This window comes from Eriocheir sinensis, chromosome 1, assembly GCF_024679095.1.
Source record: "Eriocheir sinensis breed Jianghai 21 chromosome 1, ASM2467909v1, whole genome shotgun sequence".
NCBI classification, from domain to species: Eukaryota; Metazoa; Arthropoda; class Malacostraca; order Decapoda; family Varunidae; genus Eriocheir; species Eriocheir sinensis.
The window spans coordinates 9,285,661-9,312,745 of NC_066509.1; the positions used below are offsets into that span (position 1 = coordinate 9,285,661).

At 43.7% G+C, this 27,085-nt stretch overlaps 2 protein-coding genes and 1 long non-coding RNA gene across 8 annotated transcripts in view; 2 read left to right on the top strand and 1 right to left on the bottom strand.

Moving 5' to 3' along the window:
- The first annotated feature begins 544 nt into the window (after positions 1-544).
- LOC126989255 (uncharacterized) lies at positions 545-2,117 on the top strand. Its single transcript, XR_007743141.1, has 2 exons — positions 545-1,151; positions 1,196-2,117. It is a non-coding gene; the product is annotated as an uncharacterized LOC126989255 (long non-coding RNA).
- LOC126989150 (uncharacterized) lies at positions 1,087-11,133 on the bottom strand. Of its 4 annotated transcripts, none has more exons than XR_007743052.1 (6): positions 10,988-11,133; positions 10,158-10,288; positions 8,219-8,299; positions 4,443-4,529; positions 2,502-2,965; positions 1,087-2,372 (listed from the first exon to the last, which is right to left on the bottom strand). XR_007743052.1 is itself a non-coding variant. In XM_050847755.1 (5 exons), the coding sequence occupies exons 1-5, from the start codon at positions 10,992-10,994 to the stop codon at positions 2,843-2,845; spliced, it is 429 nt and encodes a 142-aa protein (XP_050703712.1). In that variant the 5' UTR covers positions 10,995-11,133; the 3' UTR covers positions 2,405-2,842. The 4 variants fall into 4 exon arrangements, 1 of the variants encoding a protein (XP_050703712.1); XR_007743035.1 differs by having other exon boundaries at positions 1,087-2,354; positions 2,437-2,965; XR_007742974.1 differs by having other exon boundaries at positions 2,437-2,965.
- Positions 4,544-27,085, top strand: part of LOC126989019 (luciferin sulfotransferase-like) — a 30,454-nt gene continuing 7,912 nt past the window's right edge. Inside the window, exons 1-2 of one of the 3 annotated variants that reach the window (XM_050847672.1) lie at positions 4,544-6,956; positions 15,372-15,537. In XM_050847672.1, the coding sequence (XP_050703629.1) occupies positions 15,404-15,537 (134 nt within the window). In that variant the 5' untranslated portion in view covers positions 4,544-6,956; positions 15,372-15,403. Of the gene's footprint in view, positions 6,957-15,371; positions 15,538-17,086; positions 21,975-25,086; positions 25,253-27,085 lie in introns of those variants that run through there. The other 2 variants (XM_050847603.1, XM_050847552.1) reach the window with 2 other exon arrangements.

Here is a 27,085-nt window from a genome sequence, read left to right on the forward strand (position 1 = left end):
CCAGTGTGTTTGTGATTTATTTTTCTCGTTGCCGACACGTCTCCGTTTTTCGCACCTGTTCTCAGCATTACCTTTGTCGCTTTCCTTTCCCATCATCAAGCTGTTGTCGCATTGTTGGTTCTCCGGTTCTCCCTTTGAGCGTGTCCTTGGCCTTCACATTTCCTTTAGAGTCTCCGTGAGTGCGTAGGGTGAGGGGCTGTGAGTAGCAGATGGGTGGAGAGAGAACACTTGGTCTTGTTTCTCTCGCACTTGTTACCTGCACGCTCCACCGGGTGTCAAAGCCATCAACTGCAGTATTTGGCCTTGATATCTGATATACCACGAGTTCTCTTTCCTATTTCCTTTACTTGCCTCTCCTACGTTTTCCCGTTTATATATTTTCTAACATCTTTCCGACACCAAACACTTGTGTCCTTCATAATATTATTTTTCCTCGATATTTATTTTTGTCCGTGCTTTTCACTTACCTGTTTCCTTAACCTGCTCCCTTTCACGTGTTTTCTTACCGTATATTCTTGTTCCTTGTTCATTTACCAGTTTCCGTGATCTAATTTTATTCCCATTTCAATATCTTACCTGCTCTTGTACTTTATTGATTTACCTGTTTTCTTATTTGTTCCACTCTGCTGTTGCCGTGTTTATCTGACGTATCTTATTTTCAATTTAGTACATTTTATTCCACATACTCTTCACTTCATTTTATCATTTATGCACTTTCTCGATATTAATCAGTTTTTCTTTCCCTCTCTTTATCTATCTCGTCAGCTTCTCCACGTTGCCCCTCCACATCTGCACCATCATTTACGTGGATCAGAGGTTTAGATGGAGGAAGTAAACGAGAGAAGGAAATGTCAAAAAAGGTGAAGCCAAAACTCAGATAAAAAATAAACCAGTGTAAGGTTCGTCATATTTAATCAACATTAGTGATACTTTCTCCCTAATGAGAGAGAGAGAGAGAGAGAGAGAGAGAGAGAGAGAGAGAGAGAGAGAGAGAGAGAGAGAGAGAGAGAGAGAGAGAGAGAGAGAGAGAGAGAGAGAGAGAGAGAGAGAGAGAGAGAGAGACCAAAGGATTTTTACATACAAGGACATGCTGACACTCTTTATTATCGCTGTCTGTTGCTCCCTCACATTCGTTCTTGAAGGGATGGCTGGTGGGTGGAGGGGAGGGGGGGGGCGATGCGGGAACCAGTGTCAGGTGTTTGGCGGGGCAGGACGGGGTGGGGCGGGGCAGTTCATGAATCGGCGTCATTTGTTTAGCGGGGAGGAGGCGGGGTGGGATGGTGTTGCAATGTAGAAAGTAGTATCAGGTATTTGGGGGGGGGTCACGTCTGGTCGGGGCGGGGCGGGGCGGGGCTACAGGTGCTTACATGGGTCACCACACGCGGGCAGGTGAATAATGCTGTAGATGAGGGCCGTGGCAAGGGTGTCAGGAGGGTCAGGTCCGCCGGGGCCCAGCAGGGGTTAACAGGGTGGCTGCACGGCGCGGCTAGACTGACCTTTGTTGTATGGTGACGGGCGAAGTGACTGACGGGAAGGGTGGACTGACTGACGGGTGATACGGCTACTGGTTAACTGGCTATGTAGTGACAGGCTGGATGACTGGTGAACCACGCTAGGGGACGGGCGGAGTGGATGACAGGGGTGACTGGGCGAGGCGATATAGCTACCTACCGTCGGACTGGATGACTGGATGACCTGACGGGATGGTTGGGCGAGATGGTATGGCTACTGGTTGACTGGATTATTTACTGGATGACTGGATGACTGGTGAACCGCGCAGGGTGACTGACAAGGTGACGGGCTAACTGGGTAATATACTGACGGACTTGCTGACAGATTGACCGACAGACTGGGTGATGTATTGACGGGTCTGGCTGACAGGTGGACTATATAGGTGACAAGGTGACGGGTTGATTGGCTGACACATGGCTGGGATGGCTGAAGAGAGGGCTTGCTGACAGGCTGATGAAATGGCTGACGTACTGGCTGTTGAGGTATATTTTCAGGGTGCATCCATGGAATTATAATGTCTGACAGTTGAGATGGCTGATGGAAAAAGTAAAGGGGGAGGAGAGAGGGTGAAGGGAGAGGAGGAGAGGGTGAAGGAGTTAAAAGGAGAAGAGGAAAGGATGAAGGGAATGAGAGGAAAGGAGGAGAGGGTGAAGGGAAGGAGAGGAGAGAAGGAAAGGATGAAGGGAATGAGAGGAAAGGAGGAGAAGGTGAAGGGAAGGAGAGGAGAGAAGGAAAGGATGAAGGGAATGAGAGGAAAGGAGGAGAAGGTGAAGGGAAGGAGAGGAGAGAAGGAAAGGATGAAGGGAATGAGAGGATCCTTACCCTTATTGCCTTTCTGTTCCCTTGCCCTGCCTCTTCACCTGCCTCACCCTTCCTCACCCTGATCCCTTACTGCCTTTCTGTTCCCTTGCCCTGCCTCTTCACCCTGCCTCACCCTTCCTCACCCTGATCCCTTACTGCCTTTCTGTTCCCTTGCCCTGCCTCTTCACCCTGCCTCGCCCTTCCTCACCCTGCATCCCTTACTTGCTCCTCTTCTAATCCATTTATTTTGCTTATATTTTCACCTTTTATTAACTCATGACGTTCCAAATCACATATATTGGTCTGCATGCTCCACTTCTTCTCCATTATTTTTTTTTCTTACGTATCTATCCACCTATTCAATTATGACGTTCCGAATCACATAACTTGGCCTTATTTCTACGGTTATCATTTTCATACATCCATATTCTTGATAGTAGTAGTAGTGGTAGTAGGAGTAGGAGTAGTAGTAACGAGAATCGTGGTGAATATATGCACGATCTACGGCAGGCCGGATCGCTCTCCCCGGTTAGTGGTGGTGGTGGTGACGATGGTGGTGGTGGTGGTGGCGGTCACCCTCGAGCGCAGCTTCCGCCACCGCCACCCCAACCCCCAGAGCGGCGGCCCCCAGGATTTCCCCTCCGCCTCGGTGCTGGGGAGGAAACATGGAAACATGGAAATGCAGCCTTTTGGCTCATTACGAGGTTGCAAGCTTTGGTGATTTAATCTGCTCGACAGTCACTTGGTGCCCGCAGAGCAGATGAAAGCACTTCGGTATTCAATATACTCCTGTTGCAATGAAATTACAGTCGATTCGATTTTTAAAGGAGTTGATGGTATTCGCATTTTCTACTTCTGAGGGAAAATTATTCCAATGGCGGATGACTCGGTCTGAGAAGCTCCTGCCAGTATCAGTACTACACCGCCTCGCTTGAATATGTAGACCGTTGTTTCTAGTTCTTAAGTTAGACTGTAGCTCAAAAAACTTGGAGTGGTTGACATTACTGAAGTTCTTCAGGTACTTGAACACCTGTATCATATCTCCTCGTAAACGTCACTTTTCCAGCGCAAAGAGATTGAGGAGGAGGAGGAGGAGGAGGAGGCAATGTTAGCGGGAGGAAATTTTTGAAGCTTTCTATTTCCATGACTTTCTTTAATTAAAAACACTAACAGCAAACTTATAGATCAGTTATTATTAGTATTATTCTCTTTTGTTGTTTATTACTTGTGTGTGTGTGTGTGTGTGTGTGTGTGTGTGTGTGTGTGTGTGTGTGTGTGAGAGAGAGAGAGAGAGAGAGAGAGAGAGAGAGAGAGAGAGAGAGAGAGAGAGAGAGAGAGAGAGAGAGAGAGAGAGAGAGAGAGAGAGAGAGAGAGAGAGAGAGAGAGAGAGAGAGAGAGAATTCGCATGTTTCCGAATATGCCAGCCGTGTTTACTTTCAATTCCCATATGTTTGCCTAACGTGGTGTAATGTGTTAAGGGAGGGGCAAGAGGAAGGGGTGTGATGGGAGAAGAAAGGGGTGGAGGGAGGAGAGGGGAGAGGATGATGGGAAGAAAGAGGAGGGAGGAATAACTAGAAAAGAGATGGTGTTGGTGATGGAGGAAAGTCTAGATTGAGTAGAGGAATGGAGGAAAGTGAGAAGAGGTAGAGATAAGGGAGGAAAAGGAGAAGGAGGGTGGGTTAAAATGGAATGGTGAAAATGGAAAGTGAGAGGGAGGTGAGGGAGGTTAAAAGCTGAAAAAGGGAGTTAATTAAGAAGGGGGATGAGAGTTAGATGAGGGAGATATGAAGCTGAAACGAGTTAGAGAAGGATGAGAAAGAGAGGGAGCTGATAAAGGGAGAGGAGGATGAGAGGAGAGGAAGTTGATAAAGGGAGGGAAGGATTATAGAGAGGAAGCTAATAAATGGAGGTAGAATGAGAGAGAAGGAGGAGCTGAAAAGAGATGAGAAGTTAGAGGGAGGGAATAGCTGAAAAAAGGAGAAGAGGAAGTTGATGAATATATAAAGGCTTCTACAGACGTAAAGGCTACAAAAAGGGTGAGGGTGGGAGACGAAAAAAGAGGAAGGAAGAAAGGGGGCCAAGAAGGGTGTGGCGGGGTGAGGTGAAAGACTGAGACACGGGGCACTCACCTTCTCCTCGATGACCACCGTCTCCTTCACGACGACCTTGGGGCGCGGCGGAGGAGGCGCACGCTCCTTGACAATGACCACGTTCGGCTGACAGTGAAAAAAAAAAAGGAAACATAAATATGTAAATCAAAAGTGCTGCTCAAATGTTCATTATTACCTCCGCCAACGAAGTTGGAGGAGGTTGTATTTTCGGTCCGGCAGTATGTTTATTTATTTATTTGTTTGTTTGTTCGTTAACAGTCTCCTGTGCACAATTTTGCGGATATATCAACCAATTTTTCAGTGAAGCTTCGTGTCCATCCAGAATAGAACCCATTAAATATTTGATGTCAAAGGTCAAAGGTCAAGGTCAGGGTCGCACAAAACATCAGATTGGCCATAACTTCGGTTCTCGTCATCGTAGAGACTACAGACTTGGTTCATATTTTAACTCATGGAAAGACGCACCTTGCATGGCCTTGACCTTGATGTTTGACCTTGACCTCGAAAAGTTTGCCCAAGGTCAAAGTTTCCAAAAAAATAGAATTTCATCAAATTTCGAAACAAATGCTTCCATATGATGCACCTTGCATGGCCTTGACCTTGACCTTTGACCTTGACCTCGAAAAGTTCGCCCAAGGTCAAAGTTTCCAAAAAAATAAAATTTCATCAAATTTCGAAACAAATGCTTCCATATGATGCATAGGATCACAGTTGATGCCCATACCAATATCCAGGACGATCTTTGGCGGAGGTGTGCACTCTCCGAGTGCTATGTGTCTAGTTGTTAGATACTTTTTGCAAAATGTTCCATCAATGTGTTGAAACTGTTTCTGTCTGCTTTTATCGGTCCCTCGGTCTTGGAGTTCAGTCACTAATTCCAGAAGGAAGTAACGGAAAAATACAGGAGGCCTGAGTGGCTCGGGTGCAGCCGCCAAACTTCTATAGCCCGAGGCAGTTCCAAACCGCGGCTCACCGCTGATAAGTCAGCCCTAAGCGTAGCGGTGAAATCGCAAGCATTTGTCGAAATTAATTATACAGAAGAATTATATTCGCGCGTCCGTGGAAGTGGTCAGCGGGCCCGGCTACGACTTCGCGGGCCCGGGCTCGAATCCCGGCCCGGGCAATATGCGTGCACTTGCCCAGCTGCTCACCCTCCCTGTCGGGCTGGTCGATAATTGGGGAAACCTGGGGAAGGTAAACTGTGGGAGTCCCGGGTTCAACATCAGCCTGTGCCCCGGGGCAATAGGTTCTTACCTACCACAGGCTCAAAGGGCCAACGGTTCGGAGATGAGCACCGCAGCCACGCACAGCTAGAGCATGTGCACCCACCTTTACCTTACCTCTAAGAATTGTAATCTAACAACCTATCCTTTGGGGGGCTTCCCCTTCCCTCCTCGACCCTTCATTATTATAATTTAACCAAACGAAACCTTACAACCTTATGCTGTGGCAGGCGGCCCACCCCCTCTCTTCATATTAATCTAACAAATCGAAACCTAACTTTATTTCTGGACATGAGTAGACGCAGCACTACACACTGGGCCGAGATTTGGGTGACAGATGTAAGTAATAAGTGTGTGGTGGTATGCTCGCTCAGTCCTCCTGTATAATATCCGAAGCGCCAATAAGTACAGTGCTGTCCTCTTCATAGAAGCAGTGTTGAAAGTTCCCTATTTTTCTTAGTCCCATAAAAGGAGCAGTATTTTTTAACAGGTACAGTGTTACGAATCATCATAATTACAATATACTCTGACAGATTTACAGAATGAATAATAACACACCAGAATAGAAATAAAAGGCATGACTTCAATTCTTCAAACAGCATTGCCAGCACAACCATAGCATGTCCCTTCCTCCTTCACTCAGTTCATTAAAAAGTAGAACATAACCTCCATATCATACACATCTAACAACTTGTAACACATGAATCAGACCTATCCTCGACGTATATTTCTTTCTCTTCTTTGTCACTGGCTCCGAATGGCTTCAATAAAGTGTAACATACAGTTTGAAATACGAGGTTGTCATGGACAGGCATTTCTCAGAGCACAGATTTTAATCTGTCTGTTGTGAAGGGAACAGAAGCAGGTGTAATAGGATAAGGACACGGAAACAGTCAACTTGTGGGCCTAAAATTTTAAATGTCTAAATGGATTGATTGTGACCTTGATAATATGTATGTGTGTGTGTGTGTGTGTGTGTGTGTGTGTGTGTGTGTGTGTGTGTGTGTTACCATATATTATGTGGTGACGCTGCAACCGTTACATAAGCTCATTTGCACACAGCAACAACACTACTTGACTGACAGTGCTCTGTTATGGTCTGTCGCGTCAGACCCATTTGATGGGAGCCAAACAGGTTGTTTTCTTTCTTTTATGATTACGTCTTCTGTGGAAGGAAGGGACAGTACAAAGTCCTTTTTCGGGTTGGATGTTCTGTGCCTCGTCTGGGTTGTCTCACTTGCCCATACATCCTGCCCAGTAGCTCACCGGACACCAGGCAACAAACAGGCCAATACAGATCACACTCCAGGTAAATTCCAGGTGAACTGACTATTCCTCAATGCATATACGACAAAGAGCAGAAGGAAGGTGATTAAATGTATCTTAGGCTAGTATCACACGTTCACCATCTTGACTTCTGACGTCAGGCCACACGCCGACAGTTTTGGAAATTTCAAAACAATCGGCGCCCTCCCCGGCATCTTTCACCCGTCGGCAATAAACCACGGCCGTTGGATGCTCCTCTCAAAAACGTCTCAACAACGTCGTTTCGATGTCCATAATGGTCGGCTTTTAAGGGGATTTATTTACGATGGTCGTAACGTACGTCTGGCAGCGCGACATGTTCTAACTTCGGGAGGCGTCGGGAGTCAAGATCGTGAATGTGTGACACTAGCCTTACCTGGTGGAGTTAGGGGATTCGAACCTAACTTGAATCTATATAGGGTCGGTATGAGAAAGTTTTCCTTTTTTCAACATCAAGAAAGCAGCTCAAGCTCAAGCTGCATGTATATGTATGTGCTTCAGCGATGTTTAAACAGTTTCACACATTGGCTTTTAAATATATTTTCCTCGTTATCACTATTATTTCTTAACCATTGTGAGGGAGAATACTTATGAGGGTTGAGGAAATGTTTATTCATTACGAGGCGCATGCGTGAATAAGGAGCGGCCGTAGTGATGAAGGTAACGAGATTGCAGCGGCCTTTTTCTTCGTTATTCGTTATGAGGGGCCGTGATGGCCATGGCGAAGTTTGGCCGTCGTGAGGGAGATTATGAGGGCCGCGGCGGGGCTTAGCCTTAACGAGGGAGATTATGAGTTAAGTCTGACGCACGGGTATTTTCTTGCAAACTGAATTTTTTTACAGATGCATCCTCCACACTGCACCGACACACACACACACACACACACACACACACACACACACATACTATTATTTTTATTGTATAAGCAGCAACAGCAGTCGTGGTAGTATTAGTAGTGATAGTAGTAGTAGTAGTAGTAGTAGTAGTAATAGTAGTAGTAGTAGTTGTAGTAAAAGTAGCAGCAGTAGAAAGAGGAGGAAGAGCAAGATAATGAGGACAAGGAGAAATAGGAGGTGAAAAAGGAAAAAGGAAATACCAGTCACATGAGGAAGCAAGTAAAGGTGGGAGCATTAGCTATATCTGCGCGTGGCCTCAGTGCTCATCTCCATCGCATTAGTCCTTGAGTCTGTGGTGGAAGAACAAGCATACAGTGGAGGGAAGACATGAATCGGATGTCAACTTTCGAACCCGATCACACTCACTCACCTTCTCCTTTATGATCACCTTCTCCTTCACCACACCACCGCCCTTGTTACGCTTCTCCTTCACCACGACCTCCACGTTCGCCTGCAAACAGAATCACCGTCACCACATACACGTGCCACAGCTAAGGAGAACACCCCCCGCCCCTCTACCCCACCACTCCATACCCGATCCACATGCAGCAGCAGCAAAGCCAAGGCAACACTTAACTGCGACTTCCAATAATCCTGCATCAGAAAATAATTTGTGAAAAGACTGAAAAAAAGTGAAGCCCAGGAAAAGGGAAAGCAGAAGAAGAGATAGAACAGAATAAGAAGAAACATTACCGCAAACAAGGACTACATAGTGGGAGCCCATACAAAGGCTCATCCCACGCCTATAACTTGACTGGACTAGAACTTAAAAGGGGAAAAAAGACATAACTATAAAAAAATGTCACCGTACATTAAACTGACCAAGTGCCGCCCCCCTCCCCCCCATCTTTCATAGCTAAACGACATGACCGGCTAGTTGAAAGGAGGTTGGAGTTAGAAGACAATGGTCGGTAGTCAAAGTTTTTAGGTTCAATGTACAGAAGAAGGGTCAATCTAGCACCAGGGTCACAAAACTACCCATGAAAATGCCCACAACTCTTACGAAAGCCTTGGTAACTGTTCGTGTGTGCTTGGGACCCGAAATGTTTAAGAATGACCCAAAATGTTACCTTGGAGGGGGGGAGGGAGGGAGAGGGGGCTGGGTTTCTGGATCAGCTGAGTGTGCGATAACTTATGAATTCGAATACTGTTCTGGGAATCTGCCTTCGTTATAAGGCTACATGTGCATTATTCAAGAAGACAGCGAACACACGTGCATGTCTTCACACATTATCCGGGAGATTATTGCTGGAAATGAAGACGAAAAACGCGAAGAATGCAGAGGAGAAAGAAAATTATTATTATTATTATCATTTTTATAATTATTATTATTATTATTATTATTATTATTATTATTATTATTATTATTATTATTATTATTATTATTATTATTATTATTATTATTATTATTATTACTAGTAGTAGTAGTAGTAGCAGTACTTCTGGGTAGGCGGTGACCAAGTGGTCAGAGTGCGGGCGTGGTGAGTCCGAGGACCTAGGTTCGAGTCCCACCGATGCACGCTGACAATTTTCAACCATCGCCGAGTGGCGAAAGATTACCCGCGTGCTGCTCAGATCTTCAGTCAACCCTAACTTCAGCGACTTCCTTCAAGTGGAGCACCGGGGGCAGCACGGGCCCAGCAAGACTCATATACACAACAGCCACTATAAATAAAATTCGCTTGCGCCACTAACAGGCTGGGGTCGTTCAAGAGACCCTGAAGACAGCCTACCGGCGCTATTGCCAGCACTTAGAATAAGTAGTAGTAGTAGAAGGAGTCGCTGAGATCGTTAACACCGAAAACGTATACCCATTGCTTCACCTGCCCGGCGACCCTGCCCCCTGACTCACCCGCAGCTGAGTTATAAAGAGTTGTATACATGATTTACTCGATGAATAAAGCATTTTCATTAGATAATTAAAAACCAGCATATATTATTTTTTTGTGTGTGTGCCAGTTGAGTAGGCTTTTACAACTTATATGAAGGGCTTTATGATTATGTAAATTGCGGTTGACCGGAGCTTATGTGAAAATATGGGAGGAATAATTATATCCTCGCCCTCTGTATGTTTGGGCTGTGATGGCGGTGGCGATTGTTATTATTGCATTAGCGCTGTAGTGGTGGTGGTGGTGGTAGTAGTAGTAGTAGTAGTAGTAGTAGCCATAGTAAAAGAAGTGGTGAAATTAACTACTTTGTGGAAGGAAAAGGAATACAGGACAAAGTTACAAAAATATATGCGAGCCACACACACACACACACACACACACACACACACACACAAAGACAATAATCAATGGAACACAAACCCCTTGAGGTGGGTACTGTCCTGGTGGGTATTGGGATGGCGGATACTGTCCAGGCGGGTACTGTCCTGGTGGGTATTGTGACGGTGGATACTGTCCGGGTGGGTACTGGCCTGGCGGATATTGTCCATAGCCTGTTTGAAGGGGAAAAGAGCCACTTCATCAAAACAATGGAAGCAGTACGTAGCGGTAATAGTAGTAGGTCGTAGTGATGGTAGTATAGTAGTAGTGGTTCACATCACTATTCGAAAATAGGAGTACTTCAGTAGAGGAGGAGACAAATGAAGCTGGCCTCAAAGAATCGCGTTAAATAAAATTATTTTGTCTATGAGAAAATAATAGTTAGGTTCTCAAATGGCAACGAGACTGACTATAAAGAACACGGCAAAACACTTGCATGTACGGGAAATGTGAGTTTAATAATAGATTTGGTAGGGTGATTGGGTCAATAGTATCCCAAATTAGCTTCGTATGCCAAATAAATGTCACCACAAGTTTGAAAAATCCTCACGCATCACCGGACACAACAGGAACAGACCGAACGGCTGACAGACCCACTTCACCGACCTTCCCGCGCCGCCCGCCGATGTCTGCACTGATTGAAAATTAAACATCAAAAGGGACCGAGTGTGTATACGTGGGTAACACTATTTTAGAAGCGTTTCACATGTACACAGAGGGCAGGTATCGTGGGATCACACCCGCGGCACACTGGAAATGAGTGCTGATGTATACCTTAATGTGTTAGCCTAAATAAACTGTGTGTTAAAATTATAGTATACCCAATAATAAACAATCGGTCAGCCAGTTAATCGTTCAACCAGCGACCTTACCTGACATGGTGACTTGTTGTTGTTGCCGAAGGTTGTCGTCAGTTGGTGTTGGTGGTCGTCGGCGGAATGACTGTCAGGTCGTCGTCCCAGCACTACCGTCATCACCACCGCGCGTCACCTCCACACAACTTATCATTGCTCGATGCCCCGCCCCGCCCCGCCCCATTCCGCGGCCATGTACGACGCTTCATTACACAGTTTTCTACAACGATCCTCTGACTGGGGCATTTATTCACCCTCTTCTTTGTTCGTTCCATCGACAGATAGCCTAACCCCACCTGTCTATGACCTTTGATTCTCTTGTACAAACATTAATTGCTAATTATCTGCTAAATGATGTTGATCGGGTTCTGGCGCGGGAGTGATCTGTCAACGCTGTGCTGCGGTTAGGGTGCCGCTGTGCCAGGGGCGTTATCTATAGGGGTGGACGCAGCGGCAGGACAACAATGCCCCTGATAAGTGATGCAGCGATAACTGTGGCTCTAGGGGATGACACACACACACAAAAATTAATAAACACGTTTTGCTTCCTCTCTGTCTCTGTGCCAATCTATATGTGTGTCAGTCTGTCGCTATCTGACTCGCTCAGGAATTTAGATATGTATCATAAATTTTTGTTTTTTAAATTAGAAATTCAGCAGCACGAAAAATGACGCGAAAAAAAATAATTCGGAATATTTAGCATATTGAATACTACTATACAACCATATAGAAGATGCAGTGTTGTACAGTCAAGCAGATATTTTTTCAAGGTCTTTTAGCAATCAATGGCCCACGAGTTTGCCTTAGGGACTCAATCTTTTGCCATTTGCATTCCACGAGGAGAACTTGAGCATACTTGTAATATCTTAGAGACGCCTCGTGGTGCCAATCGTCACCTCGGCCGCGTGGTGAAGTAAGACGCGTCTCGTACGTCACGGCACATTCCAATAGACCTTGATAGACGGAATACCTACAACTTAAGCTTTGACCGCCAGCTTTGACCTAACTCTCGTTGGGCTTTTCAAACACACGTGTACGCTTCCTCTTGTGTTGTTTACTTTCATAGCCATACTGGTCGTACTCTGAAATTGAGCACACTTGTCCACTCTGAAACACCTCTGAGTGCCGCGGATCGAACCCAAGCCTTCTGAGCAGAAGTTAGGCCAGCATACCGACTACGCCACCGATGAGCTAAGGTCATCGGTGGCATAGTCGATATGCTGCCCAGACTTCTATACTCAGAAGGCTCGGCTTCGATCCCAGGTACTCAGTGGTGTTATTAGTGAATATTTTCACTGTGTTAAACTGTTAATGCAGTTTCCCTAATGAGAACACTTGTGTCAAATATGCACAACTTCCGTAACAGCTAACTGAAAGCCAGCTGCCAGTGACCTATGGGGAGTTTATGAGAAACAGTTTGTGTGTCTACAGCAGCAAGTGTCGCCAGCCCACCGTTATGCGTTCATACCTGACAATAGTTTGGTCATCATCCGTCGGAATGTGCCGTCAGAAGGTGACAGGAGATGAATAGTCTCACTGAGTCTCACGATCTGCCACCGTCAGAGTATAGGCATTCGGTGACCCACGTAGCCTGTGATAAAGGTGCGTCAAGACATTGAGAACGCGCCAGCACTCTGAATGTATTGAGAGAATTTAAATAAGTCTGGATATCTTCTTTTTTAGTCTTTTTAGTGTGTTAGTGTTCAAAACATTAATGCCAGTGCCTGGGGAAGTTCTTCTCTTTCCAGAAATCACATCATCCTCGCGTGAACCTTTATTATTATTATTATTATTATTATTATTATTATTATTATTATTATTATTATTATTATTATTATTATTATTATTATTATTATTATTATTATTATTATTATTATTATTATTATTATTATTATTATTATTATTATTATTATTATTATTATTATTATTGTTATTGTTGTTGTTGTTGTTGTTGTTGTTGTTGTTGTTGTTACTATTATTATTATTATCATTATTATTATTATTATTATTATTATTATTATTATTATTATTATTATTATTATTATTATTATTATTATTATTATTATTATTATTATTATTATTATTATTATTATTATTATTATTATTATTATTATTATTATTATTATTTTTTTTTTATTATTATTATTGTTATTGTTGTTGTTGTTGTTGTTGTCGTTTTTGTTGTCAGACAGGTAGGCAAGGGCCGGAAATCAGGAGATCCTATCTGTTCCTCCTCACCCAAAGCCGCCCATAGACTTTTAACTAGATCCATTACACGCCCCAGTTGAAGCTCCGGAAAAAAAGGCCTGCCCGGGTGACTGACTGTGAGGTTATGAGTGTGACGGCGCCGCGCGGGGCTAGGAGGGAACGCATGACATTTTCCATTCGTTCAGTCCCCCCCAGCCACCCGGTCAGCTCTTGCGCAGGCCGGCGGGGCGATAAAAGGGAGTCTCTGCTTAGGAAGGGAATTAATGTTTGCCTAGTTTAACCTGGAATAATTTAGTTTTAATTTTCGTAACACAATGTAATCAGTGCCGAATCTTTTATCACTTTGGTCTTAATTGCATGGCCGCGGGAGGGACTTTGAGAGCGACGGGTTTTTAGGGCAGGAGGTCACGGAGCTTGACTTGGGTGCGTTAGCGACATGTCGGGACCTGCATGGGACTGACGACGTGCTGAAGGGACGACAGATGTATGCTAATGAGCTGAAATGGGGCGGTGATGAGGTGGTGGTGATGGTGGTGGTGAGGTGGTGATAATGGCGGTGATGGTGAAGGGGCTGATAGATGTATTTATCTCTGTATGTACACCCCCCCCCCCTCTTTGTAACTTCCCCCAACCTTTTCTAATAAATATCTGAATATCTGAATCTGAATATGCCAATGGGCTGAAATGTGGAAGTGATGGGGTGGAACGTAGTGATGGTGGTGGTGGTGCTGAAGGTGCTGGTAAATGCATACTAAGTGATGATGTGGTGGCGGCCGTGGTGATGAAGTGGTAATGTTAATGATGTGGTGGTGGCCATGGTGATGAAGTTGTAATGTTAATGATGTGGTGGTGACCGTGGTGATGAAGTTGTAATGTTAATGATGTGGTGGTGGCCGTGGTGATGAAGTGGTAATGTTAATGATGTGGTGGTGGCCGTGGTGATGAAGTGGTAATGTTAATGATGTGGTGGTGGCCGTGGTGATGAAGTGGTAATGTTAATGATGTGGTGGCGGCCGTGGTGATGAAGTGGTAATGTTAATGATGTGGTGGTGGCCGTGGTGATGAAGTGGTAATGTTAATGATGTGGTGGTGGCCGTGGTGATGAAGTGGTAATGTTAATGATGTGGTGGCGGCCGTGGTGATGAAGTGGTAATGTTAATGATGTGGTGGTGGCCGTGGTGATGAAGTGGTAATGTTAATGATGTGGTGGTGGCCGTGGTGATGAAGTGGTAATGTTAATGATGTGGTGGTGGCCGTGGTGATGAAGTGGTAATGTTAATGATGTGGTGGTGACCGTGGTGATGAAGTGGTAATGTTAATGATGTGGTGGTGACCGTGGTGATGAAGTGGTAATGTTAATGATGTGGTGGTGACCGTGGTGATGAAGTTGTAATGTTAATGATGTGGTGGCGGCCGTGGTGATGAAGTGGTAATGTTAATGATGTGGTGGCGGCCGTGGTGATGAAGTGGTAATGTTAATGATGTGGTGGTGACCGTGGTGATGAAGTTGTAATGTTAATGATGTGGTGGCGGCCGTGGTGATGAAGTGGTAATGTTAATGATGTGGTGGCGGCCGTGGTGATGAAGTGGTAATGTTAATGATGTGGTGGCGGCCGTGGTGATGAAGTGGTAATGTTAATGATGTGGTGGCGGCCGTGGTGATGAAGTGGTAATGTTAATGCTCTCTTGGGTGTTCAACATCTCCGTTCCCTATAATGATATGTAACTCCTTTTATATCCTTCATCAATAGTATCTGGGGACACTTGGGGAAGATGTAACCCGGATTTCACACTGGCCCCGTGTCCCGGAGTAATGAGTTATTTCCCGCAACAGTCTCGAGGGTCAGTGTGACGGAGATGAACACCGGGGCCACGTGCAGTTTTAGCGTATGATCCAAACTATATCTTTAATAGATTATTTTCTACATGAATTTCTCCTCACAATGTAAGTAAACAAACGGACAAACAAACGAGAAAAATAAAGCTGCAGTAGCAAGTTCGTATAGTATATATTTTTTTGTCTACATGCCATGTGGAATAAACAAAGTAATTGTAATAGCAAGTTCTTTATCAAAATTAGCATTAATCAAAACTATAACAGAGATTGACTTACATACAACACGGTAGAATTGAAAATAGATTGACATTTAAAGCGTCAGGCAGACCGACACCGACGGTATCTTGATCTTTCCAGACTTGAACTGTGCATCGAGGTAGACGCGAGACATGACCGAGAAAGTGCTTCCCTTCACCGTGGAGGACTTGGACAAAGAAGAGGCGTCTCGGCGGGTTGCCCGCGGCCTGACCTCGGCGACCGCGATGGTGCTGGTGACGCCCGGTGACACGATGCTCCCCAAGGCGTGAGTGACATGTTCAGTTTCCCGGCTGCTGGCGCCAGCTGAGGGCTGCTTGGGGTCTGTCAGTGTGGGTGGGGTGTGTAAGGCTTCTTGGCCCTTCTCCCTTGCTGCGAGACGCGTGGGGTCTGCGGTACAAGCGTGAGGGAGGTGAGTGTCGCCCATGCTTTCCCCCGTGATTCTACTGCCTCCGTGATGACGGCAATTAAAAATGCTTCCCTTTATCTGGCGAGCTACAGGCATGGGGAGGGGAACCGAGCATGTTCTCAGCGTGAGTCCTGCATCACGCTTGCCTGCTGCTTCCTCCCTTCATCCTCATGTGGAGCGTAACCATGAGCGTGTCACACGACCCTCCTTTGTTTTTGTTGTTTAAATAAAATAAAAAAACAGGAAAAACATAATCTGCGTCGTGCCTTCATCATGTGCACATTCATCCCTCGGTACTCGTAGGTTTTTCACTATTAGGTATCCTTCCTAGTGCATCATGGGTCTCAAAAGGAAACAAAACATTTAAAGACATTAACTCCTCTCTAACATTTTCCAGCAGACATCGTCCAACATCGCCACTGCCTCAGTCCCTGTTTGATTGATTTGTCCAATGCGTGCCGTTACCTGAGACTGGGCTTATAAAAATATAAAAAAACATCTCAGCTAATACTGACAAAGGTACTGCAATGGTATAAACTATGTGTAAATCAGAGAATGGTGTTTATTGGACATAAATGATACAGCAGACGAACGAGAAGTAACAAATGATGGGGTATATTCATTCTTACCAGATGTCACCACCGACTAAGTTTTTGTGCCAACGAAGCTTGAACTATTCTTTCAATTATCGTAAATTACCAGTGTTTCTCTGGGACTTGTAACAATTTCACTTCAATACAATAAGTGACACTAGTGTTAATAAAAATGTATATGATAATTCTCACTGTTTTATTTATTGGTTCAGAGACAATATAAATGACTATTGAAAGTTTATACTCGTTAAAAATCTTTCTTGAATGAAACCCCTGCAAAATCAGGCAGAACTGGACTTTTTTTATGTTACAATATTTGATGAATAACTGCATTGGGTGTATCAGTCTCGCCTTCGACGAAATTCATCAAGAAACATTAGGGCGCCTAGTATTTCGACAGAAACCGTAGCATTCATTGTTTGAATCTCCGTGAGGGTCACTGGCTTCCGCTCCCATTGTGTAATATTTTGCCCCTGGCATGAAACGACATCTCCTTTGACCTGCCCAACCTCCTAGTAACGGCAGCGTCCACCCCACACAATAACCAACAGTCACTTGAGGGCGGAGTTGTAACATACTGGGAGAGGAAGCCAGTGACCTCACGGCGACCCAAACACCTGATCTTCCTTGTGTTGGGACTATTTCTGTCGAGTTGTTAAACGCCCTGAAATTTTTTTTTTTTTTTTTCGTCGAAGGTGAGACTGATACACCCTAAGCAGATACTCAGCATATATTGTAATATAAATATAATTTTTTAAATGTCAAAGTCTGCTTGATTTTGCAGGGCTTTCATACAAGAAAGATATATAATGAGGCTTAGCTTCCACTAGTAATTTATTGTGTCTCATTTACCAATAAATAAAACAACGAGAATAATCAACTACATTATTATTAACAATAGTATCACTTATTGTATTGAAGTATTGTTGTTAAAAGTCACAGAGAAACACAGGTAACTTACGATAATTGAAAGAATAGTTCAAGCGTCGTGGGTCCAAAGACGTAGTCGTCAGTGACACCCGCTGGCTGGTAACTTTGCATGAATATTCCTAATTGAACAGTGTGCCTGTGCCTACAAACACGAGTGAACTAGTGAGTAGCTCAGTTGAATGTTAGAAAGTTACTTGTTCGTTTTTTTTTCGTACAAAGTCAAGGAGCTGTCAGGAACCAGAAAACGAACAAACAAGAGGAATAGCCATAACAGTACAGAGTAAACATCTCATAGGACAAACACTAACAAAGAGGGAAACAACGAGGATAAAGAAAAACAGATACCCAGAGAGGAATGAGAGATATACAAATGTGTAAACATCTGACAGGACAAACACTAACAAAAAGGGTGACATATATATAAGTGTAAACATCTCAAGTACAAAAGAGGGGAAACAACGAGGGTAAAGGAAAACAGATACCCAGACTCAGATACAGAAAACAGATACCCAGTAGGCGTGGTCAGAAAGTGTGAACAACCATTGAAAAAGACTCTGACCCGTGACGTCAGTCGTGGCGACATGTTATGAGCCAATAATTTAACAGAAAAATCACTGAGGGAGTGTCTTAAGACTGACTCACGAATAGCAGGAGAAGTAAAACAATACAACATAATGAGCGAGCAGATGGGTGTGACAGGAAGTATTGGCCATTGGTTATGTAGAAAATTAAGGGCGTGTCAAGGATGTAAGTCCGCCTAAAGCAAAGAAAAATGTGGCCTAGAAATCAGTGGTATGAGTAGACCGAGCTTGGTTCTCGCCTCAAGCAGACCTGCTACTCACTCAGCCGAGAATGGCTGTTGTGATCTTAATCGTGAGTAGAAATTCGAGAATCTAAGGGAAACCGACTGTATTGTCCTGGAGATTATAATGTAGGAGATGTGAAGTAGGATTGTGAGTGGGACAGGATTGTGATTATTTGTTTGCGATGTAAAGCAAAGGTAAAACCACTGGGTGTGGTAAAATTGGGTGTTTCAATGACTTGTAGTAGATTATACTATAGCAGTGGTTCCCAACTTTTTCTAGTTTGCGGCACCCTTGGCAAGCCTTTCAAAACTTCCCGGCACCCTTATAAGGAAATATATATTTAAAATCTCCGTTGTTTTTTTATTATATATATTTTTTTCATTTCGACATTTTGCATCGATGTAACAACACCTTATACATAGATATGAAAATTTTCTTTACACTGATCCTGCTATTACAAAAAATGGTATTATAATACAAATATGTAATTGTGACAAGTTTTACAGTAGTTGCACAATGTATTCAAGTAGTTACAGTGTTACACTATGATACAAGACATACACACAAATAGACAAGAGTGAACCATGCATGTATACTTAGTGTGAAACTTGCGATTGATGCTTGGAACACAAACTCTTGATATCAGGTCTTATTGTTGATAATGCCACCCGCATATCATCCTCAAGTGAAAGAAGCCTATTTCTTTGTTTCGATTTTATTGTTGCCATGGCAGAAAATGCCTGCTCACACAGATACGATGTGGAGAAAGGCAAAAGTAGAGAAATAGCTTTCTTAGCCAAATTAGGATATTCCCCCGATGTTCCATGCCAAAAAGCTGCCAGTGTCACGTCACTCTTCTCAAATTTGACTTTCAGTGTTGAATCAGCAGACATATCAAGAAATTCGTCACGTTCTATTGCCGTGAAGTCCTGTTCTTCAGCCATGTCAGCCAGTTCGAAGGGTGATACAATCCAATCGAGCTTCTCCTGGATTGTAATTTTCCATAAGTACAAATTATTATACAAATTCAATGAAAAGTAGCTAAGTTGAAAATTCGATCGCTAAATTGTGCAGCAGCAGCAGAAGCAGAGAGAGTGAAGTTAATGCAATTTTTTCCCCTGAATTTTGGCGGCACCCTCAAAAGATCTCACGGCACCCCTTGGTGCCGCGGCACACCGGTTGGGAATCACTGTACTATAGGAATGTGTTATTAGGATTTTGTGAAGAGAGTACATAATGATTGTGATGTAAGCAGAGAGATACAAACCACTGCTTGTGGAACGACGAGTGTTATTATTATTGGCAACAACTGAGCACATATTGTAGTATTATGTTTAAGACATGTCGTTTGTCATATGTTGCATCCATTGCTGAATATGCCAGTGTTATGATCGTCTGAGCATAGAATATTGCGTAAGGCAATTACTTTCATTTAATTTTAAATAAATGTATATTTACTTTTTCCCTTGTTTATCCCCGAACACCAGTCTCCAATAACAACTTAAGCCGGATCACGCTACCAGGGATACGAGACAGTGAAATCATTTATGGAGTAATTAATGAGTGATAAAAGAGTTGATTTAATACAAGAAAAGAAGGGTCTAAAAGGAGGAGGTTGTATTTTCGGTCCGGCAGTATGTTTATTCATTTATTTGTTTGTTTGTTCGTTAACAGTCTCCTGTGCACAATTTTGCGGATATATCAACCAATTTTTCAGTGAAGCTTCGTGTCCATCCAGAATAGAACCCATTAAATATTTGATGTCAAAGGTCAAAGGTCAAGGTCAGGGTCGCACAAAACATCAGATTGGCCATAACTTCGGTTCTCGTCATCGTAGAGACTACAGACTTGGTTCATATTTTAACTCATGGAAAGACGCACCTTGCATGGCCTTGACCTTGATGTTTGACCTTGACCTCGAAAAGTTTGCCCAAGGTCAAAGTTTCCAAAAAAATAGAATTTCATCAAATTTCGAAACAAATGCTTCCATATGATGCACCTTGCATGGCCTTGACCTTGACCTTTGACCTTGACCTCGAAAAGTTCACCCAAGGTCAAAGTTTCCAAAAAAATAAAATTTCATCAAATTTCGAAACAAATGCTTCCATATGATGCATAGGATCACAGTTGATGCCCATACCAATATCCAGGACGATCTTTGGCGGAGGTGTGCACTCTCCGAGTGCTATGTGTCTAGTTGTTAGATACTTTTTGCAAAATGTTCCATCAATGTGTTGAAACTGTTTCTGTCTGCTTTTATCGGTCCCTCGGTCTTGGAGTTCAGTCACTAATTCCAGAAGGAAGTAACGGAAAAATACAGGAGGCCTGAGTGGCTCGGGTGCAGCCGCCAAACTTCTATAGCCCGAGGCAGTTCCAAACCGCGGCTCACCGCTGATAAGTCAGCCCTAAGCGTAGCGGTGAAATCGCAAGCATTTGTCGAAATTAATTATACAGAAGAATTATATTCGCGCGTCCGTGGAAGTGGTCAGCGGGCCCGGCTACGACTTCGCGGGCCCGGGCTCGAATCCCGGCCCGGGCAATATGCGTGCACTTGCCCAGCTGCTCACCCTCCCTGTCGGGCTGGTCGATAATTGGGGAAACCTGGGAAAGGTAAACTGTGGGAGTCCCGGGTTCAACATCAGCCTGTGCCCCGGGGCAATAGGTTCTTACCTACCACAGGCTCAAAGGGCCAACGGTTCGGAGATGAGCACCGCAGCCACGCACAGCTAAAGCATGTGCACCCACCTTTACCTTACCTCTAAGAATTGTAATCTAACAACCTACCCTTTGGGGGGCTTCCCCTTCCCTCCTCGACCCTTCATTATTATAATTTAACCAAACGAAACCTTACAACCTTATGCTGTGGCAGGCGGCCCACCCCCTCTCTTCATATTAATCTAACAAATCGAAACCTAACTTTATTTCTGGACATGAGTAGACGCAGCACTACACACTGGGCCGAGATTTGGGTGACAGATGTAAGTAATAAGTGTGTGGTGGTATGCTCGCTCAGTCCTCCTGTATAATATCCGAAGCGCCAATAAGTACAGTGCTGTCCTCTTCATAGAAGCAGTGTTGAAAGTTCCCTATTTTTCTTAGTCCCATAAAAGGAGCAGTATTTTTTAACAGGTACAGTGTTACGAATCATCATAATTACAATATACTCTGACAGATTTACAGAATGAATAACAACACACCACTCATCTCTTTCACTTGAACAAATCACCAGAATAGAAATAAAAGGCATGACTTCAATTCTTCAAACAGCATTGCCAGCACAACCATAGCATGTCCCTTCCTCCTTCACTCAGTTCATTAAAAAGTAGAACATAACCTCCATATCATACACATCTAACAACTTGTAACACATGAATCAGACCTATCCTCGACGTATATTTCTTTCTCTTCTTTGTCATTGGCTCCGAATGGCTTCAATAAAGTGTAACATACAGTTTGAAATACGAGGTTGTCATGGACAGGCATTTCTCAGAGCACAGATTTTAATCTGTCTGTTGTGAAGGGAACAGAAGCAGGTATAATAGGATAAGGACACGGAAACAGTCAACTTGTGGGCCTAAAATTTTAAATGTCTAAATGGATTGATTGTGACCTTGATAATATGTATGTGTGTGTGTGTGTGTGTGTGTGTGTGTGTGTGTGTGTGTTACCATATATTATGTGGTGACGCTGCAACCGTTACATAAGCTCATTTGCACACAGCAGCAACACTACTTAACTGACAGTGCTCTGTTATGGTCTGTCACGTCAGACCCATTTGATGGGAGCCAAACAGGTTGTTTTCTTTCTTTTATGATTACGTCTTCTGTGGAAGGAAGGGACAGTACAAAGTCCTTTTTCGGGTTGGATGTTCTGTGCCTCGTCTGGGTTGTCTCACTTGCCCATACATCCTGCCCAGTAGCTCACCGGACACCAGGCAACAAACAGGCCAATACAGATCACACTCCAGGTAAATTCCAGGTGAACTGACTATTCCTCAATGCATATACGACAAAGAGCAGAAGGAAGGTGATTAAATGTATCTTAGGCTAGTATCACACGTTCACCATCTTGACTTCTGACGTCAGGCCACACGCCGACAGTTTTGGAAATTTCAAAACAATCGGCGCCCTCCCCGGCATCTTTCACCCGTCGGCAATAAACCACGGCCGTTGGATGCTCCTCTCAAAAACGTCTCAACAACGTCGTTTCGATGTCCATAATGGTCGGCTTTTAAGGGGATTTATTTACGATGGTCGTAACGTACGTCTGGCAGCGCGACATGTTCTAACTTCGGGAGGCGTCGGGAGTCAAGATCGTGAATGTGTGACACTAGCCTTACCTGGTGGAGTTAGGGGATTCGAACCTAACTTGAATCTATATATAGGGTGGGTATGAGAAAGTTTTCCTTTTTTCAACATCAAGAAAGCAGCTCAAGCTCAAGCTGCATGTACATGTATGTGCTTATTGTTGTTATTATTGTTGTTATTATTGTTATTATTATTGTTATTATTATTATTATTATTATTATTATTATTATTATTATTATTATTATTATTATTATTATTATTATTATTATTATTATTATTATTATTATTATTATTATTATTATTATTATTATTATTATTATTATTATTATTATTATTATTATTATTATTATTATTATTATTATTATTGTTATTGTTGTTGTTGTTGTTGTTGTTGTTGTTGTTGTTGTTGTTGTTGTTGTTGTTGTTGTTGTTGTTGTTGTTGTTACTATTATTATTATTATCATTATCATTATCATTATTATTATTATTATTATTATTATTATTATTATTATTATTATTATTATTATTATTATTATTATTATTATTATTATTATTATTATTGTTATTGTTGTTGTTGTTGTTGTTGTCGTTTTTGTTGTCAGACAGGTAGGCAAGGGCCGGAAATCAGGAGATCCTACCTGTTCCTCCTCACCCAAAGCCGCCCATAGACTTTAAACTAGATCCATTACACGCCCCAGTTGAAGTTCCGGAAAAAAAGGCCTGCCCGGGTGACTGACTGTGAGGTTATGAGTGTGACGGCGCCGCGCGGGGCTAGGAGGGAACGCATGACATTTCCCATTCGTTCAGTCCGCCCCAGCCACCCGGTCAGCTCTTGCGCAGGCCGGCGGGGCGATAAAAGGGAGTCTCTGCTTAGGAAGGGAATTAATGTTTGCCTAGTTTAACCTGGAATAATTTAGTTTTAATTTTCGTAACACAATGTAATCAGTGCCGAATCTTTTATCACTTTGGTCTTAATTGCATGGCCGCGGGAGGGACTTTGAGAGCGACGGGTTTTTAGGGCAGGAGGTCACGGAGCTTGACTTGGGTGCGTTAGCGACATGTCGGGACCTGCAGGGGACTGACGACGTGCTGAAGGGACGATAGATGTATGCTAATGAGCTGAAATGGGGCGGTGATGAGGTGGTGGTGATGGTGGTGGTGAGGTGGTGATAATGGCGGTGATGGTGAAGGGGGTGATAGATGTATGCCAATGGGCTGAAGTGTGGAAGTGATGGGGTGGAACGTAGTGACGGTGGTGGTGGTGGTGGTGGTGGTGCTGGTAAATGCATACTAAGTGATGATGTGGTGGTGGCCGTGGTGATGAAGTGGTAATGTTAATGATGTGGTGGTGACCGTGGTGATGAAGTTGTAATGTTAATGATGTGGTGGCGGCCGTGGTGATGAAGTGGTAATGTTAATGATGTGGTGGCGGCCGTGGTGATGAAGTGGTAATGTTAATGATGTGGTGGTGACCGTGGTGATGAAGTGGTAATGTTAATGATGTGGTGGTGGCCGTGGTGATGAAGTGGTAATGTTAATGATGTGGTGGCGGCCGTGGTGATGAAGTGGTAATGTTAATGATGTGGTGGTGACCGTGGTGATGAAGTGGTAATGTTAATGATGTGGTGGTGGCCGTGGTGATGAAGTGGTAATGTTAATGATGTGGTGGTGACCGTGGTGATGAAGTTGTAATGTTAATGATGTGGTGGCGGCCGTGGTGATGAAGTGGTAATGTTAATGATGTGGTGGTGACCGTGGTGATGAAGTGGTAATGTTAATGATGTGGTGGTGGCCGTGGTGATGAAGTGGTAATGTTAATGATGTGGTGGCGGCCGTGGTGATGAAGTGGTAATGTTAATGATGTGGTGGTGACCGTGGTGATGAAGTGGTAATGTTAATGATGTGGTGGTGGCCGTGGTGATGAAGTGGTAATGTTAATGATGTGGTGGTGACCGTGGTGATGAAGTTGTAATGTTAATGATGTGGTGGCGGCCGTGGTGATGAAGTGGTAATGTTAATGATGTGGTGGCGGCCGTGGTGATGAAGTGGTAATGTTAATGATGTGGTGGTGACCGTGGTGATGAAGTTGTAATGTTAATGATGTGGTGGCGGCCGTGGTGATGAAGTGGTAATGTTAATGATGTGGTGGTGACCGTGGTGATGAAGTGGTAATGTTAATGATGTGGTGGCGGCCGTGGTGATGAAGTGGTAATGTTAATGATGTGGTGGTGGTCGTGGTGATGAAGTTGTAATGTTAATGTTCTCTTGGGTGTCCAACATCTCCGTTCCCTATAATGATATGTAATTCCTTTTATATCCTTCATCAATAGTATCTGGGGACACTTGGGGAAGATGTAACCCGGATTTCACACTGGCCCCGTGTCCCGGAGTAATGAGTTATTTCCCGCAACAGTCTCAAGGGTCAGTGTGACGGAGATGAACACCGGGGCCACGTGCAGTTTTAGCGTATGATCCAAACCATATCTTTAATAGATTATTTTCTACATGAATTTCTCCTCACAATGTAAGTAAACAAACGGACAAACAAACGAAAAAAAAAAGCTGCAGTAGCAAGTTCGTATAGTATATATTTTTTTGTCTAGATGCCATGTAGAATAAACAAAGTAATTGTAATAGCAAGTTCTTTATCAAAATTAGCATTAATCAACACTATAACAGAGATTGACTTACATACAACACGGTAGAATTGAAAATAGATTGACATTTAAAGCGTCAGGCAGACCGACACCGACGGTATCTTGATCTTTCCAGACTTGAACTGTGCATCGAGGTAGACGCGAGACATGACCGAGAAAGTGCTTCCCTTCACCGTGGAGGACTTGGACAAAGAAGAGGCGTCTCGGCGGGTTGCCCGCGGCCTGACCTCGGCGACCGCGATGGTGCTGGTGACGCCCGGTGACACGATGCTCCCCAAGGCGTGAGTGACATGTTCAGTTTCCCGGCTGCTGGCGCCAGCTGAGGGCTGCTTGGGGTCTGCCAGTGTGGGTGGGGTGTGTAAGGCTTCTCGGCCCTTCTCCCTTGCTCCGAGACGCGTGGGGTCTGCGGTACAAGCGTGAGGGAGGTGAGTGTCGCCCATGCTTTCCCCCGTGATTCTACTGCCTCCGTGATGACGGCAATTAAAAATGCTTCCCTTTATCTGGCGAGCTACAGGCATGGGGAGGGGAAGCGAGCATGTTCTCAGCGTGAGTCCTGCATCACGCTTGCCTGCTGCTTCCTCCCTTCATCCTCATGTGGAGCGTAACCATGAGCGTGTCACACGACCCTCCTTTGTTTTTGTTGTTTAAATTAAAAAAAAAAAACAGGAAAAACATAATCTGCGTCGTGCCTTCATCATGTGCACATTCATCCCTCGGTACTCGTAGGTTTTTCACTTTTAGGTATCCTTCCTAGTGTATCATGGCTCTCAAAAGGAAACAAAACATTTAAAGACATTAATTTCTCTCTAACATTTTCCAACAGACATCGTCCAACATCGCCACTGCCTCAATCCCTGTTTGATTGATTTGTCCAATGCGTGCCGTTACCTGAGACTGGCCTTAGATGGGAGTAGAGGTGTTTACATAAAAAAAAAAAAACATCTCAGCTAATACTGACAAAGGTACTGCAATGATATAAACTATGTGTAAATCAGAGAATGGTGTTTATTGGACATAAATGATACAGCAGACGAACGAGAAGTAACAAATGATGGGGTATATTCATTCTTACCAGATGTCACCACCGACTAAGTTTTTGTGCCAACGAAGCTTGAACTATTCTTTCAATTATCGTAAATTACCAGTGTTTCTCTGGGACTTGTAACAATTTCACTTCAATACAATAAGTGATACTAGTGTTAATAAAAATGAATATGATAATTCTCACTGTTTTATTTACTGGTTCAGAGACAATATAAATGACTATTGGAAGTTTATACTCGTTAAAAATCTTTCTTGCATGAAACCCCTGCAAAATCAGGCAGAACTGGACTTTTTTTATGTTACAATATTTGATGAATAACTGCATTGGGTGTATCAGTCTCGCTTTCGACGAAATTCAACAAGAAACATTAGGGCGCCTAGTATTTCGACAGAAACCGTAGCATTCATTGTTTGAATCTCCGTGAGGGTCACTGGCTTCCGCTCCCATTGTGTAATACTTTGCCCCTGGCATGAAACGACATCTCCTTTGACCTGCCCACCCTCCTGGTAACGGCAGCGTCCACCCCACACAATAACCAACAGTCACTTGAGGGCGGAGTTGTAACATACTGGGAGAGGAAGCCAGTGACCTCACGGCGACCCAAACACCTGATCTTCCTTGTGTTGGGACTATTTCTGTCGAGTTGTTAAACGCCCTGAAATGTTTTTTTTTTTTTTTTTTTCGTCGAAGGTGAGACTGATACACCCTAAGCAGATACTCAGCATATATTGTAATATAAATATAATTTTTTAAATGTCAAAGTCTGCTTGATTTTGCAGGGCTTTCATGCAAGAAAGATATATAATGAGGCTTAGCTTCCACTAGTAATTTATTGTGTCTCATTTACCAATAAATAAAACAACGAGAATAATCAACTACATTATTATTAACAATAGTATCACTTATTGTATTGAAGTATTGTTGTTAAAAGTCACAGAGAAACACAGGTAATTTACGATAATTGAAAGAATAGTTCAAGCGTCGTGGGTCCAAAGACGTAGTCGGCAGTAACACCCGCTGGCTGGTAACTCTGCATGAATATACCTAATTGAACAGTGTGCCTGTGCCT

Bases quoted from the DNA above. Each gene is read 5' to 3' on its own strand.
- LOC126989150 (XM_050847755.1), bottom strand. The intron at 8,300-10,157 runs GTTTGTGTTCCA...TTCTGTTTGCAG, and splicing joins GACAGTACCCACCTCAAGGG to GCGAACGTGGAGGTCGTGGT. The intron at 2,966-4,442 runs GTGAGTGCCCCG...TTTCCTCCCCAG, and splicing joins CGGTGGTCATCGAGGAGAAG to CACCGAGGCGGAGGGGAAAT.